The sequence below is a fragment of the Marmota marmota genome, unplaced genomic scaffold, assembly GCF_001458135.2.
Source record: "Marmota marmota marmota unplaced genomic scaffold, marMar, whole genome shotgun sequence".
Classification (NCBI taxonomy): Eukaryota; Metazoa; Chordata; class Mammalia; order Rodentia; family Sciuridae; genus Marmota; species Marmota marmota.
In genome coordinates this window covers 1,310,746-1,328,761 of record NW_026000119.1, presented here as the reverse complement: position 1 = coordinate 1,328,761, position 18,016 = coordinate 1,310,746, and the positions used below count along the sequence as shown (strand labels likewise).

General features: G+C 34.7%; 1 protein-coding gene across 8 annotated transcripts in view; it reads right to left on the bottom strand.

Annotated features, from left to right (window-relative positions):
• The window catches only part of Wdfy3 (WD repeat and FYVE domain containing 3), a 221,872-nt gene that overhangs the window by 151,162 nt on the left and 52,694 nt on the right, over positions 1–18,016 (bottom strand). For all 8 annotated transcript variants that reach the window (XM_048784724.1, XM_048784720.1, XM_048784721.1 and 5 more), the window contains 2 exons: positions 11,825–12,035; positions 749–872 (listed from right to left, as the gene is read on the bottom strand). In XM_048784724.1, the coding sequence (XP_048640681.1) occupies positions 749–872; positions 11,825–12,035 (335 nt within the window). The remainder of the gene's footprint in view (positions 1–748; positions 873–11,824; positions 12,036–18,016) is intronic.

Below are 18,016 nucleotides of genomic sequence, written 5' to 3'. Positions count from 1 at the left end.
GTCTATACCCAAGCTCGATTTCGCATGACAGAGGTAGCTCCCACTCAATGGTCTTCTGGGACTAGATAGCTAGCATTTTCAAACAGCTCCTTTACATGTCCAACAAGTAAACCAATGTAGTATGCAAACAGCCAGCTTAGCAATTTATGTGTTTCCTACTGACGGAATGGCTCTCATATTATTCTACTGGGGATGAGAGCAACAGGGGATGGAGAAGAGGGCAGAGGTATCGCTCCACCCAAATGCAAACTCAGCTGTGTTGAGTAGACCTCCCAGCACACTTCTTTATGAGCATTATAAGGACCAAAAGAAAATTACAGACATGTTTGAGGATTATACTCAGCTCAGTCTGGGTGAAATACAGAAAAAGAACAAGAATTTTTTTTTTAAAAAGTATATGCCAAAAAACACATGGCAAAAATCACAGATTTGCCTGGAGCATTGTTAAGGAATTTGGATTTATGAAAAGGAAAGACAGTGGTTAAAAGGGTTGTAGTGGAGGTGGTAGTGGTCCAAGAAGAGCAGCTTCAAGTAGAACTACTCTATTTTAGAGTAGACCTTGAAACCAACAGAAGAATGTCACAGATTAGGTAGGGGAACTGCTAAGCAAAATCCATGTGCTCAGAAAACAGTCTACTTTCTATTTAACCATAGAAGCACTTTAAAGAATTGCACCAACAAAAAATAAAAAAAGAATAGAATTGCCTGCTTATTCAAATAAATCTGGTTTTTCTGGCTTCTGTAATACCTGTGGATTTGTTTGATGCTCTCCTTCGAATTTCTGTCACCATTAGTCGTGAGACCTGGGTTGTGAACTGCAGAAGATCAGAAAACTTTTCTGTCATTGTATTTGGCGGAGCATTTCCAAAAACCTATGGAGAAAGAACAATTTTAATGAAGTCTTATTATCTTTTTGTGTATGTTTGTGAATTTCAAAGTTAGGCATAACTTGAAGATCAAGTCACATAGTATAGTTACACAGTAACTTTGGGTCTGATTATGTTTAAAACATACCTCTTTTAATAGATCACATCTAGAAACATTTTCTCATAAGTATTAAATAATTTGTTGAATATATGATTAAATAAATTATATATGATTATGAGAAGAAAAGACAGTGGACCTTTATTTATTTATTTAATATATGATTAAATAAATAAAATATGTGATTAAATAAATGAAATCTAAAAGCCATCATCTATACATCTAGGGGAGTTAAAAAAAAAAAAAAGCTAAAATTTGCCTACTGATATTACCCTAAAAACTGTAAAAATATATTTTTCTTGCTACAGAGACAAATGAAAACATTGCCCTTGAAATCATACAGAAATAATTACTGACTACCTCTCTACTGTAGCAAAAGTTAGAAATTTTTTAAAGTGAATTTTTCTGCTATCCATCGCATATTTTAAAGGTCATCATAATGTAATTCTTATACTTTGTTTGCTTTTTGTGTATACAGACTCTGTATTTTATGAACTATTTGAAACACTAATGAGGAAAAAAAGACATTTTCTACAAAATCTGAATCAATCTCAATGACAAACTTTAGAAAATACAACCCTTGTCTGAGGAAACCTAAAATGAGAACTTACAGAAAGGGATAAGGTTCAAGGTTCGTCAATGGTAATCGGACACAGTGTGAAGGAAAAAGTGTAGAATGATCTACTGCTAAGTCTTGGGCTGAAGAGAGAATTCACTAACTTCACTGTGTATCTCAGAATTGATAAATTCTAAATACAATAATTTCTAAGATAAGACTATTGTGAAAAAGAGAGGAATAAAGGAAATAAATAGAAGACTCTTAAAATTGTTTTCACAAAAACTTAAGACAAATGACCTTTAGAATAAACAATTCTTAAAGATAAAGTGGGAATTGGTTCAGCAAAGAGAATAAGAAAATGAAACCTGGATGGGCCATCATAGGAAAGGAAACGGTATTTTAATGGCTATATATCAAGAAGTACCATAAAATATTATTTTTAAAGTGTTTTTCACAACTGAAAGGAATTTCTTTCTAGAGCCATTAAACACCTCTCCACTACAATGCTCTTTTTGTATTCTTATTACCGTCCAAATGTCCCTAAAGCCAAGAAACCCAATTTATTCATGTTCATATTCCTTCCCAAACTACCTCCTTTTCTTTTGTAGGAATGTTCCCTAGATATTATGTGTTTCTACTTTGGCTGCCCCCACAACCTAGTTACAGACAATATTCAGGTAGCACTGGAGGATAACATGGGAACATATGAAGAAAGGAAGAAAGAAAATAAAACTAATATGCAAACAAACAAACAAACAAAAAACCAACCCTGAGGCTAGAGACATGGACTGGGAAAAAAAGACTACATAAAAATAAAAGACCAGGGCTGGGGCTGGGGCTCAGAGGTAGAGCACTCACCTAGCATGCATGATGCACTGGGTTCTATCCTCAGCACCACATAAAATAAAATAAAGATATTGTGTCCACCTATAACTAAAAAATAAATATTAAAAAAATAAAATAAAAGACCAAAAAGACCTCTATGTTTTTCATGCTTTGGTCATGAGTTTTGGCTCCAATAAACAAAAAGAGAAAAAATTTAATTGCACTGTTCACAAAGATAAGAAAAAAATGTATTTAAGAAAGTATTTATATTTGTCATATCATAATATAAAAAAATTCTCCCAAAGATCTTAATAAAAAGATATGAAAATAGCATAATATCCTTTAATAGAGACCGTTTCCTATGTCTTTATAGCAGGTACTACTATGGTTCCTAGAAACTCCTTCAAATTAAGTTGAAAACACTAAAACAATTCCCTTTGTCCAGGAATCCAGTCTGTTCAATTAAGTTAAGAAAGGAGCAGTTTTCACTAATCTCAAAAAACAAATAAATGTGTTTTTCAAGAACTACTCAATGAGCAGGGCATGGTGGTGCACACCTGTAATCCCAGCTGCTTGGAAGGCTAAGGCAAAAAGGATTGCAAATTCAAAGCCAGCCTCAGCAACTTAGAGAGGACCTAAGCAAGTTAGTGAGACCCTGTCTCAAAATACAAAATAAAAATGGCTGGGGATGTGGCTCACTGATTGAATGCTCCTAGGTTCAATCCCAGGAATGTTTAAAAAAAAAAAAAACAAGAAGAAGAAGAAAGAAGAAAGAAGGAGGAAGGAGGAAGGAGGAAGAAGGAAGAAGAAGAAGAAGAAGGAAGAAGAAGGAGAAGAAGAAGAAGGAGGAGGAGGAGGAGGAGGAGGAGGAGGAGGAGGAGGAGGAGGAGGAGGAGGAGAAGAAGGAGAAGAAGGAGAAGAAGGAGAAGAAGAAGAATTGCTTAGTAATTTTTTTTTCTATTTTGATATGTGCCGTGTGGTTGAGTTAACCTATCATCCACTAAATAAGACTCATATTCTTTAACAAACTGTAGGTAAAACTGAAAAGCCTAAAGATGACACATGCTTGAGTTCTACTCTATGCAAAAATGAATATGTATCTTTTTAATGGAGTTGTTTATAAATATTCCTATTATTCATAGTCTATTGATGTGTATCATATTTTGCTCTTAAGAAGTAAGAAGTGGGCTGGGGCTGGGGCTCAGTGGTAGAACACTTGCCTACCATGTGTGAGGAACTGGGTTCAATTCTGAGCATCGCATATTAATTTTTAAAAAATGAATAAATTAAAGTCCATCAAAATCTAAAAAAAAATTTAAAAACAAGAATTAAGAAGTATTTTATTTGTAAGAATTAAGACCACTTTATAAAACAAATAATTAATTCTTGTGCATTATAAGAATATTGGTTATTCAAGCAGTCTTTATGCTGGGCAAATACACTGTTGAAACTGCAACTAAATTTTCTCACAAACTCTAATATTTACTCTTATTTTCTGTAAAAAAATTTTTTTAAAGATAAGAACTACATTCTATTTGCTAATCTAAAAATGAACAAGCACTGTTCTCTGACATAACAGTATTAGTGTAGTAAACACACACCACTGGTTCATGCACTTATGCATTTGCAAATATTTATGTGCCAAACAGTATTCTAAGAGTTGTGAATACAAAGGTAAATAAAGCAAATATTCCACTGTTCATGGAGTTTACATTTTAGTACAGAAGACAAATGTTTAGCAAGTTCGTTTAGATATTAAAATTAGGTGGGGGTAAAATCCAGTGATAGAGCATGTGTTTTGCATGTGTGAGGCCCTGGATTTGATCCCTGGTACCAAAAAAAATTACTGAAATTAAAACTTTGTTAAGACAGTGTTGTGTAATGAACAAAGTAAAACAGGGTAACTAAAAACAGAATGCTTGAAGTGGGAAAAAGATTGTGCAAAGAGGTCTTTGGGTGAACGACAGTGATGCCAGACGATGATGGGACAAGGAAAGAGGTTTCCAGAGCTGGGTAAGACCTCCATGTGGGAAGGAGCCTGGAGTGTTGGGAACTAAAAAGAGGCTGGTCAGGTTGGAACACTCTGTATGAGAGGGGAAGTGGTACAAAATAAGGCTGGAGAGATACTGGAACTAAAATCTAAATCTGATAATGCTGACTGTAATAATAATGTAGTAAAAAAAAAAGAGTGTACTTTTTGCAACTGATTTCAATGATTAAATTTTAAAATACTAGGTATGTTTTCACCAACTAAACAAAAGCCTCCAACATGTACATAAGTGTCTGTCACAGGGGATGGAGCATAGCTGAATTCTACTTCTCATTTTCAGGAATAACTTCCCTTTTGGTTGTTTCTTCATCTGTCAGGGGAGAAAGCTGGGCAAGAGGAGTCAACCAACACATTCAACTGAAAAGGGATGATTCTGTAATATGATTTGTGACACTCACAACTCACAGTACTAAGAAACAAAAATACCTTCTAGCACATTCTATAAAAATGCAAATAATTACCATATAATAAGCACTTGCAATGTGCATAGTACTATTCAAGCATTTGATATGTCATTTAAATCTTATAAAATCCTATACAATAGGTGATATTAGTATCCACATTTTATAGGTAAAGAAATTAAAGGTTAGGGAAGCTAACTTAAGCCAGGAGGTGGCAGAGACAGAATTTAAAACTAGGTCTGTCTGATTCTAAGCTGGGCTATTAATCAGTCAATACTTTATTTTCTCAATTAAACTTTGTATGAATCCTATCACTGTAACATACTGTTCCCCTTCAGAGACAACATGGTTTGTTTTGTTTTATATGGTTTGTTTTGGTTTTGTTTCTGGAAGGAAAGGGATTAACCCAGGGACTTCCAGATGCTAGGCAAGTGTTCTACCACTGAGCTACCTTCTCAGCTCCCACAAACGGGTCACTTTTAAAACTCCCCTAATAAATTTCAGAAAATTTCCTGGCAACTCTTCAACTATTTTGGGCATTCTCAAAGCAAATTCATGGTGCATCAAATAGAGGTTCAAGAAATATTTGTTACTGAATGATGGTAGTCAACAAAAATTTAAAAGACAGGCTGGAATATTAACAAACTTTTCTAAAATAGAAGTTTATTTCTTAAATTTTTATAGTTTCCAAAATTCAGTTATTGGGTATTGATTATCATTAGTCCTTAAATTATCATTAGTCCTTGCTATGAATAATAATGCTAAAAATTAATAATTAAGATGTAATTACATTATTTCATACTGTAAATCGGTTAAGACTTTCTCTCATCTTACATTTTTTTCCCTTTTTATTTACTTCTGAGGACCACAAACTGAAGGGAGAAAAAATAATGCCTAACTCACACCATAGAACATGCGTTCTCATTTGCACTGGTGCCTTTTCCATCCAGTTTTTCCAGCATGTCAGGAAGAATCCTTGAGCATTTCAGGGGTGAATCCAGCAAGTGCCGTGTTGCACAGTCTGAAGCCATACTCAACTTATCAACTGTATTGATCTTATATAATAAGTAATAAAGCTATAACAGAATAGTTCCTCTGATTTTGGAGCTCCATTGATTAATTCTAAAATTCAGTATCTTCCCTCCAAATCTAACAATTTAAAAAGTAAAGATTATTTCTAAGGAATTTAAAAAAGAACACTGTATTCAATTTAAATGTTTCTCACATACAAATCAGAAATAAGTTAAAAAACAAGGAGATTCTCTTAAAGATCTAGATCTAGATTATTTCTAAAATACATAATGACGTGTGATAACAAATACTAAGGTAATTAACATTGGTAGTAAATGGATTTTTAGACAGCTAAAAGGCTATTCATTTTGAATAAGTTTAAACCAAGTATTTTCTGTATAAGCTTTTGTTCTTGGGACAAAAAGCTTATTATTTTTTAGAATTCTGAATAAATATTATTCAGCTTATTCTCATATACCACCATAATCTTTCAGTTTGAGAGAATCAGTGGGAGGGAAGACAGCAGCAGCCTCCTGGTAGGGCTGTGATGAAGACCACAGGAGGCATTTCAAGAACCCAGCATGAAACCTGACCCAAAGAAAGTAGTCAACACATGTCATTTCCTAACTCATGTAAAAAGCAAACATCATACACTGAAATAACAATTAATCATACTTTAAAAACTATCCTATAGATGCACAGGTCTAGCAATATTATGGCTTATTCACCATTAAGCACAAATCAAGACTCACTTTAATTGTGAAAACGTAACTGATGCAATACATGGAAGACATATATGTGGGATATTACTTAATAATTCATGTTAAGAGCTGAGAACAGGGCTATAGGTATAGCTCAGTGACAGAGAGCAGTTGCATAGCATGCAAGGCCCTGGGTTCTGACCCCAGTATAAAGGGGAGAAGCTACAAACGATTATTCCTATAATTGCTCTAAACATATCATTGTCTTGTAAATGTTCATAAGTCTGAAAAAACAAAACTACTTTAAACTGCACATTAGCCAATAGCATATCATGACATTAATAAAAAAAGATTAAAAATTAAACAAAATTTTAAAGTCTCAGAACTGATTCCAATATAAATTAAACATTTATTAGAACAGAGCTTGAAATAAAGGCTTGTCCACAATTAGTTTCCTCTCCCATTTTAAAAATAGCTATTTTTAACCCTCCCACACCTCTCCTCAAGTTCCTCTCTACCACCTCCTCCCTTCATCATTCTCAGCAGATAGTTAGGACTCTAAATTCATGAATTAGAAAATGTATGTTCTTTAAATGGATTAATGTTTCCATCTTCTTTCCATTTATCAAACACATGCCCATTGATGATATGTAAACTAATCTCTTTGTTCCTTCCTTCCAGTTCTGTCTATCTGCTTCACCAGCCCAGCAAAATCTCAGTCCCAATAAATCAGGCATTTCCCTTCTCTTGTTCTACAAGAGATTTGTATGATAAGATCCAGCATAAATTTATTATCTTTAATGTTCACTAGACCCTCAAAACTAATGGATTCTTTTGTTGCTCTTGTTCAACTATCTCTTATTTCTGGGTGTCTCTTGCATTCTCTTATATTGATATTCTAAACCATCACAAATTTCCATAAGTCTCCTACTCAATCTGTTTACTCCAGACTATTAATAGGCCACATCTTCTACTGATGACAACAGGAATCTTAAAAGTCATCATGCAAGATCTTATTTACTACCTAACATATAAATTTATATTCACTTCCAGCAAAATCTGTTTTCTCACAGGATAAACTGTCTTTCTCCTGTTCAAGGCTCATTCATCCACCTATAATTTGACTTCACGCTCCCCCTTTCCTCAATTTATTTTCACTTTCTCCTGAAGTTTTCCAAATTTCTTGCTCTGCTGTTTCTTCTCTTTTCTTTGAGAGTATGCCTGCGTCTCTCCCATCTTTCAAAACATTATAAACATGTAAACAAAACCCCCTTTATTGCCAACTTCACCACTGCGGTGGCTTGGCTATGCTTTGTACCTTAAAGGTTCATGTGCTGGAACTAAGATGTTAAGAACCACTAAGAGATGGGGTCTAGTGGAAGGTCCACCCTCACAACTGGATTAATGCTGTATCACAGGAGAGGATCAGGTCTCATGTAACTAGATTAGTTTTCAGGAAAATGGGTTTTTATAAAGTGAGGCTGCCTCATGTGCTTGGTCCCTTCTGTATACAGCTTGCTCCCATTCTGCTTTTCTACCATGTGGTAACACAGCTAGGCGGCCCTTGCCAGCATGCCGGTGCCATGCTGTTCGGACCTTCCAGCCTTTTTTAAAAAAATAAAGTACCCAATTTCAGGTATTTGGTTATAGCAACACCAAACTGACCAAGATAACCTCTATCAATCTCTTATGTTCTACTTTCTTTCTAATTTCTCAAAGTTTAGCATATACTTACTGTCTGGTCTCAACTCAGATTCACTACTCAACTCCTCCAATGTTTTCTGGCTAAACCACTCTAATGAATTACAATTCTGACAAATCCATGACCAAATCCTCATCTTACTGGTTCTATTATATGTGACAGTGTTGATTGCTCTTCATTAAATTTTTATCTCAAGTTGTTAAACATTAACCTCTCTTGGTTCTGTTTTGTTATTAACCAGCTCCTGTTCAGTATCCTTTAGGGATTCCCTTTCTTTCTTTCAACATTTATTTCTCCATTGTTCATCTTTAGCCTGCTGTTCTTCTCACTTGCCAATATGAGCCATGAGTGATCTCTTTTGCCCTTCTAGAGTTTCAACTGCAACATTTTGTTAATGGGTCCCCAAAGCATGTATTGAGCCAAGTCTCCTCACAGGAGGTTCCAAACTATTGTTAAAAACCTCCACCATGGAAGCTCACAAATAATTTTGACCCAGTGTCCCACACTTATCTGCCCTCTAAAACCTTTCTTTCTCAGCAACTGGTGAAAACAATCACCAACTTTCCCAAACTGTAAGTGTATAAGACAACCTTGCCTTGGCTCCTTCTACTCGTGAACATTACTTATAAAGCTATCGTGATCTGCTTCCTATCTATCTCAACAGTCTTATGTTTTGCCTTCCTTGATGTAAAATCAGGTTTTTAGATGGCTGATGGATGCTGGCACATATAAACATGCTTCTTGCCTTTTGTCTTAGTTAATCATTTAACTTCTATTACCTTCTTAGTTAATTTAGCCTTGTTTATCTCCAATCTGGCTAATGGTTATCTTTTAAGAACTCATTAATCCATCACATTCTTAAGAAAGACTTTCCTTCTCTGGTCCCTACAGACTCTTCAGTAACTACGGTACCTACATTTATAGTTATACTCATTCTTTCTTATTGTTTTATCTGTTTTTGTGCTTATATATTCTTATGTGCTTATAGCAGATTTACATGTTTATCTTCAATATTATACTTACAGCCTTACAAGATTAGAAACTACATTTCATCTTAGAAATGCCAACGCATAGTGCAGTATAATATAATGTACACTTATTTGACAGAAGTTCACTGAATGACTTTGTAAACACACAAAACAGAATAAATGAAGGGACAAAACAAGCAAACAGAATACACAAGGTCAATCTCCCCCTTTCTGCTATCAACATTAGCTGATAGATTGGTCTGTGTAATACATAACATGAACAATTACTTTAGCATAAATAGTTTATAATCTTTGCTTTGTCTTCTAGTGTTTTTATTTTTAATTCAGTAACAAAAATAATAATACATACAAGTTCCTAAGGAAAAATATTTATTAATTGTCTTAAGTATATTATCTTATTTAATCCTTATGACAACCTCATAAGGTAGATATTCTTATTTTACAGCCAGGAAAATTAAGGTGATTGCTAATCCCCAGTGCTATTCCTAGAGAGGAAGAACAGGGATTCGTGCAAATTGAAGACAAGATCATTGATCAGTGAAAACTAAAGATTAAGTGAATGTCAACTTTCTGAACATGAGTACCAACCTAGTTCTTCAATTTGGCTATACGAAAACACTACCAGTTAAGCTAATACACTCTAGGCAGATTGGAGAAATCCCCTTCCTGGGATATCAATATACCCAAAATAAATGATTTATGGGTAATATTAAGAATGAAGAGTCACACTGGGTGTGGTGCTGCACACCTGTAAGCCCAGTGACTTGAGAGGTGAGGTAAGAGGATCACAAGTTCAAAGCCAGCCTCAGTGGAGACCCTCTGTGTCAAAATTTAAAATGAGAAGGGCTGGGGATGTGGCTCTATGCTAAAGTATCTCTGGGTTCAATCCCTGGTACCAAAAAAAAAGTATGTGTGGGGGGTGAGGGGTATCTAAACAACATAGTCAGATCATCTTACCACTTAAAATGTTCACCTTTGCACATATAATTTCCAATGTTTCAATATTTCATTCTTCGATAACAGACACTGAGGAGAAATAAAGTGCCTAGAAATTTTCAGAAACAAAGACAGACTAACAGAATGAACAATATAAAGACCAAGTAAGACAAGTGAGCCAGAGATGTAGGCAAGACAGAGTCAGGAAAGAGATAAAGAGACAAGAGTGAAGAAGGAAGAAATAGAGCCAGGGAGAAACAGAAGCAAAAAAAAAAAAAAAAATAACAAGAAAGGGTACAGGTGGGGGAAAGAATAACAGAGAAAGGGAAGACAGAGGGAGATGAAAGGAGAGAGGGAGAGAGAGAGAGAGAGAGAGAGAGGAGAGAGGAGAGAGAAGAGGGGAGGGGAGGGGAAGAGAAGAGACAGGAAGAAATAGGATGGGAGGGAGAGAAGAAAAGATAGGGGAGGAAAAAGGGCAGGACAAGGGCAAGAACTAGAAATAGAAAAAAGAAAAGAGTGAGAGAGACAAAGAAAGGAGAAAGAAAGGACAAACAGAGAAAGAGATACATGAGGAGAAAGATAGAAACTGTAAAAGAGGTCTAGGGGAAATTGAGTTCCATAATACTGGAAATAAAAAGGTGACATATTACAAGTTCATTGTTTAAAACATATTTTTAGTTGTGGATGGACACAAAAACTTTATTTTACTTATTTACTTTTTATGTTGTGCTAAGGGTCAAACCCAGTGCCTGATACATATTAGGCATGCTCTACCACTGAGTCATACTCCCAGCTCACAAGTTCATTTTTGAGCAATATTTACACCACAGTCAGTGGAGAGTAAACACTGAATACTGTTTATACAAATGGCACAATCATGTGGAAAGGATAGGAGCATAGCATGCATTAGATAGTGTGAATATGTATGTTATGGCTTAGTGAGTCAAGAGGTTAAAAAGGCAAATTCTCATATTCCTTAGTAGGAGGGTCAATTAAAACTGAATAATCAAGAAACAGCAGTTAAAGCATGCTATTTAAAAGCTTTAGTGGTAGCAGCAATTAGCTATAGAAAGCAGTAGGGAAACTATAAAGCTGTGGAACTTTTCAAAACTATGTACTTATAAATCTTTGATCAATATAAAAAAGTGATTTTTAAAAAGCTCCAATAAGACTGTTACATATAATCACCAAAATACGTTAAGACAGTAACTCTATTTAGATTTTGTCTATAGCCTATAACTACTTCTTTGTTGAATCTCATAGAAAACAGGAGAAACCAAAAAAGCAAACCATATAATATTTAAAATTGTACAAAGAACATGGTCAAGTGTACCATTTGGTGCAAGCTCGCCATCTTCAAAATAACAGAAATAACACAAATGTTAATTTACAATCCTCATTCTTCCAAAGCTCAACCATTATAGGAACATATCACAAACCTCAAACCTTTCCTTTTATCTGTTAGGTTTCACCAAGTATAGTTCATTCTGACTAGGTTTCACATGAAGTCACACTGATTTACAGCAAATTTCTAAATGAACGAAAATATCAAGATTTTTAAAACTAGGTCATTTTATAGTTTTTTTCTACCTATGACTTACCATTTACCTTAAGGCTCCTGTAAGGACATCCGGTCCTGCAAGTTACATTTGGAACCTGGTCTTACCCTGTTAAACACTGGCAGCATCATGTATAATTTCTCTTCTTGTTCCTTCTGAGTCATGTGCCGGGGAGGATGGCACAGCTCAGTGAAGAGACGGCGGAGGTGCATCAGTCCCAAGGCATTGTCCTGCGGGCTGCACTCCTCCTGCCTCGGCCTTCCCATGATCCTCTTCACCATGTTCATCTTGGCTAGTTGGTGATAAACACTTCTAATTCTGTAGAAAGATGTCAATGCATAACAGTCAAAATGTCACCACCTTGACTAGGTTGAGCATGCATTTAAGAGCCTATAAAAAGTCCTAAAAATAGAAAATTCTCTCTAGTATAAGCAAAGTTAATTTTGATAAATCTCCCTGATGACAAATTATGAATTATGGGAACTTAAAAGTTCCTTCTGGCTTTACTGCATTTTATATAAAATATAAAACATTAACTAGACAAATAACAAATATTTCTAATAAAGTTAATTATATCAAGTTCAACAAAGTGATCACAAATGCTGCTATTAATATTACTTTATTTTTAAGTATATGTAAAAAAGAATGAAACAAATAGAAAGTTCTCCCTAACCTCAAAGAATACCCAAACTCAAAACTCCCAAAGTCTTCTATATTGTTATAACAGTTTTTTCTAGATGATAAGTAAATTCCATGTACCTGATGAACAGTTTGTTACAGTTTAAAAATGTGCAAATTAAGTGACAGAATATCACAATATATCTTATAAATCCATAAAGAAACAGTAAAAATTATCACATAAATAAAGAACACTTTCTCAAAACAAAACAAACAAAAAACCCTTAAGTAAGTTATATTGATTCCTTTTGTGAGTAGTGATGAATATTTTTTTTCTTTAAAAGTAATAATAGCATAGAAGATATTGAACCACATATGGCAAGGATAACTATGGTTTCATGAAGTATATTTCAGGTAAGAGTGAATGAGCGTATATTGAATCATAATGTAAAATCTACCCTTTGCTAGAGTTGGATTTAAAAAATAAACTAACCACTGAGTTAAAGAATACACAGAATCAATAACACTGAGCTTTTAGAAAGCATCCTTAGACGTTTTCAACCACTACTAACTGTGCCAACAATTAGCTAATTTCAGACACAAAAACAGGATATATTACAAAAGGAACCAGGAAGACTGGGAGAACATTATGGATATGCAGAATTTGGATAAAAAGCAATTTGCTTTTATAATCTGTAGAGAAGCAGTCATAACTTGAGATTAATTTTTAATTTTGCTGCATAACTATACAAACGAGATGCCATTTCTTAAGAAATGAAAAAGTACTTCAGAATACAGTTTTATTTAATAAACACCTTATTGATTTTTAAAAGATAAGAATAAACAATGAAACACACTTGCACTTGAGAATTTTTAGTGAACTCCCTATCTGGTTATAGGAATATGCTTCTGTACTCTAGCTCCCTTGCAAAAGGAGAGCAGGATGTAAATCATCATAGGTGAGGAGCAGAAAGATATGCTCTGGTTAGAGCTCTGTCATTGACTAGTCTGTATTGAATGAGTACTGCGCAAAGAGAACTCAGTATATTCTCAAGTGCCCAGATGCAGGACACAGTGCTTGGGCACACAGGCTAAGAGCTGAGTACATTTAACTACAAAATAATAGAAATCAGTCCAATTCAAAGCTATCTAACATATTCATTCTTGGAAAATATTTAAGTCTTCCAAACATTAACAAAATTATCAATCTATCATGTGCTCGTCTAGTTCTGAAAATTCTCAGAACAAAAATAAAATTGGATGTGGACTATGAAATTTTTGTAAATTAGTTAACATTTCAGATTATGCACAGCTGTATTCTCAGCCTATAGTCAGTGTTCCTATCTAGAGACTGTGAATGGGACTTACGGGATTCATGATTCTCTAATACTTAGAAATCTTTTTACTAAGAGATCCCAAGCTTTCCAAAGGAGTCTATGTATCTATGTCAAAAAAAAAAAAAAGTCAGGAATTAAACTCAGACCATCTCATCTGCTTCTCATTCCAAGTTAAGCAAGTGAACCAAAGAGAGGATTAACTCTGCCCTTTTGGGGTTTTTTTGGTATTGGGGATTGAACCCAGAAGCACTTAACCACTGAGCCAAATCCCCAGCTCTTTTTTGTATTTTATTTAGAGACAGGGTCTCCTTGAGTCACTAAGTGCCTCGCCAAGTTGCTGAGGCTGGCTTTGAATTCTCGATTCTTCTGCCTCAGCCTCCTGAGTCACTGGGATTACAGGTGTGCCACCAAAACTGGCTAACTCTGCCTTTTTGGTCTATGTCTATTCAGGTATAATTCAAAAATAAAATGTGTTTATACTTAAAGTATAAAACTTGACATTTTAATTTAAAAAAAATTTAAAGAAATGTATTTTTTTTCATATTTATGGGGCACAGTGTAATAATTTGCTATGCATATGCAATGGGTAAAAAGCCAAACAGAGTTACCAGCATTTCCACCTCCTTAAACGTCTATCATTTCTTTGTGTTGAGAAGCTTCAAACTCCTCTCTTCTAATTCTTTATAAAACATGTAATAAATAATGTGAACTAGAGTCACCCTACTGTGCTACAGAACTTGAGAACTTATTCCTCCTATGTAACTGTATATTTCAGTATCTGGTATCCAAACTTCCTTGACATTTTGATATATGTATACACTGTGAAATAATTACCACAGTCAAGTTCAATAACATTCATCATCTCACAGGTTACTATATAATTTTTTTAATAGAACACTTAATAGAACTATAGTACTGTAACTACTGCTATACACTAGTTTGTACCCTTGACCTGCTAGCATCTCCCCCTTTACTCCTGCCCCTGGCAACCACCAATCTACCCTCTGCTTCTAGGAGTTTGGCCATGTTAGATTCCTCATGTAAGTAAGATCATACAGTATTTATATTTGTGCAACTGGCTTATTTCACACTAAACATAAATTCTCAAGGTCCTGTGTGTTCTCCCATGTTTTTGCAAATGGTAGGATTTCCTCCTTTTAAATTTTTTGAATATTATTCTGCTAGGTATACAATCTCACCTCATTTATTTAAAAAATCTATTCATCTATAAAGAAACATTTAGGTGGTTTCTGTATCTTGGTTACTGTGAACAACCTGCAACAGGCATGGGAGAATAGATAGCTTTTCCAAGATACTAATTTTATTTCCTTTGGATATATACCTAGAAGTAGGATTGCCAAATCTTAAGGAACTTCTATTTTTAAGTTTTTAAGGAACCTCTGTACTGTTTTCCATAATGGCTATACCACTTTACATTTCCAATAGCCTTCAAGGGTTTCTTTTTCCCACATCTGGCCAATAACTGTTATCCTTTGTCTTTTGGACAATAGCCATTCTAACCGGCCTAAGGTAATGTCTCACTGTGGTTTTGATTTGCAGTTTCACTGATGATAGATGATGTTGCACATGTTTCACAAAACTGTTGGTTATTTGTATGTCTCTTTTGAGAATTGTCAATTCAGGTCTTTTGGTCCATTTTTAAATCAGGTTATTTGGGTTTCTACTACTGACTTATATGAGTTCTTTATGTATTTTAGATCTTAACCCCTTAACAGATATTGGTTTGCCAGCATTTGATCTCATTCTATAGGCTACTTCTTCAGAATATTCTGTCCAACAATAACAGAACACATCCTCTTTTAAGCTCACAAGAAACATTAACCAAAACAGACAACATCCTGGGCCATAAATGTATCTTAACAAACTTAATCATACAAAGCATCTGACCAGTCTCAGAACACAATGGAATTAAATAATCAATAATTGAAATACAACTGGAAAATCCCCAATGTTTGGAAATTAAACAACATATTTTCAAATAACACATAGGTCAAGGAATTGTCATAAGAAATTTAAAAACATAAACTAAGTGAAAATAAAACTTATTGAAATCTTAAAAATGCAGCAAAAACTGTTGTTCTTAGAGGAAAATTATAATAAGATGCATACAACACAAAAGAAGAAAATCTACAATTCTGTCATAGGAAATTAGAAGAAGAGGAGCTGTGTAAGTTTAAAGAAACCAAAATAAATGAAAATAAAATAATAAAAATTAGGCCAGAAATCAATGAGATTAAAAACAGAAGGGAGGCTAGAGTTGTAGCTCAGTGGTAGAGCTCTAGACTCATACGCGTGAGGCACTGGGTTTGATTCCTAGAACCACATACAATTAAGCAAATAAAATGAAGGCCCATCAACAACTAAAAAATATTAAAGAAAAAGGCGGGGGGATGCAGGAAGGGCTACAGGTATAGTTCAGTAGTAGAGCACTTGCTTAGCATGCATGAGGTACTAAGGATCAAAGCATGCCCAGCAAATGAATACACTCTCCAAATGATTAAATAAAATAAAAACATAAACAGGAAGACTACAGGGAAAAATCAACAGAACCAAAGGTTCCTCTTTGACATTATCAATAAAATTAATCTAAATACCACTACCACATGACTGGTATTCTGCCTTGATGCATCTCTCCTATAGCTCCTAAGTTATCTTCCAAGATACATAGTCCCATTTTTTCTGATTTAAAACCTCTGTTGATTCTCTATTGCCTAAGAATAAATTGAAACACCTCAATCTAATATCTTTAAGTTTTTATAAACTCTGTTTTCATATATTTACCCAGGTTCATCTCTCACTAAGCCACCTCTTCTACTCAAAATTGTGCCACCATGAAGGCATGCCCTACCTTGACGGGTTCTTTCAATTCTCTGTATGTTTAGATACACTGTCTTCTCTGCCAAGCATGACCCTCCTCCTCTGCTTTTGCTAGCATTCCCCAATCTCCCCACCCTTCAGCTCTGAGGTTACCTTCTCAGAGAAGAGTTTCCCAAATCTCTAGGCTGTTTCTGGTTTACCTTTGATCCCACCAGGGTACTTTATAGTTGGTTATAGGATATGCACCATTAAGAGAGACAGTAATGGTTACTCAAGCTTTGCAATTCAAGTCTTGGGTTCAATTTCTAGTTGCAATACTTACTTAGTGTGTACCTGATCAGAAACCTGATTTCTGGGTGTGATAGATTTACTGTAATTTGTGAAAATTACATCATCAAAACACAAAAAAAATTAAAACTTTATAATTTATGTATCCTAGTTCTACCTATAGAAAGCCTTTAGAGAACTTCTTAAACATCTTCAGAATAAGACTACACGAACCTTTTACTCTAAATTGAAAAGTTTTTAAAATAATTTCTTTCTATTTAATTATGAATCTCTCTCATAGTAAACTATGAATTCCTGAACATCCAACTGTGTTCTTCAAATCCGTAACACCTCACTAAGGATCAGTAAGTACATAGTAAGAATGAAGGAATGACTAACTGATTCCCATAGCTTTAGTAAAAGTATAAATTTTAAGGTTCCTCACTATCTGACCCCTATGTATGATCTACACTGTTCATTTCCCATAATTCTACTTTAACTCCACCAGACCAGTTCAGAGCAGTCTCTATGCTCTGCCTTCTCACTCAGGCTGAACTACCTCTCTGGAGGCTGGGGCAGGGTTCCCCTCTAGCCCCTCAGCATCTGAGTATTTATTTACTAAGCATGCTAATCTCAGTTCAAAGGTCTTTCTTCTAAAAAGCATTCCCTAACCCAGTTTCAGGTGTGATCTTTCCCCACTTCCCTTTGTTCCCATAGCACTGTGTCTATCTTTATCATAGAATTTATCACACTGTGTAAACTGTTATTTTGATTGTCTTTTTTTCAACATTGAAGAAATAATATGAGATTATGGAAAGCAAAGATACTGTTCAATTCAACACCTTATGATTTGTTTAAGTTCCATTTTATTACCTGAAAAGGAAATAAGACAATTTTTGTTAAAAGGTGTTTGGTACCCCACAGTATAATTTAGGACATTTTTTCAGGGAATACTCGTATAAATTCAGAAATTAAGAACTACTCATGTGAAAGCAGGAGCAGAAAGGGAAACAAATAACAATAGTGATAAGTTTGGTTGTTAAGCAGACAATGACAAAACAAAAGGCAATAAGCTAGAACTCCCAGAGGGAATTGAGGCATCAACAACATGCAGAGTATCAAAAGCATCCTAAAGAGGAAGCAGCTCGCCAGTACAGAACAAGTCATAACTAAATGAGGCTGAAATATATATCACTGTGGCTTGAGAGTGATGAAAGGAAAACTGAGAAATTCAAAATG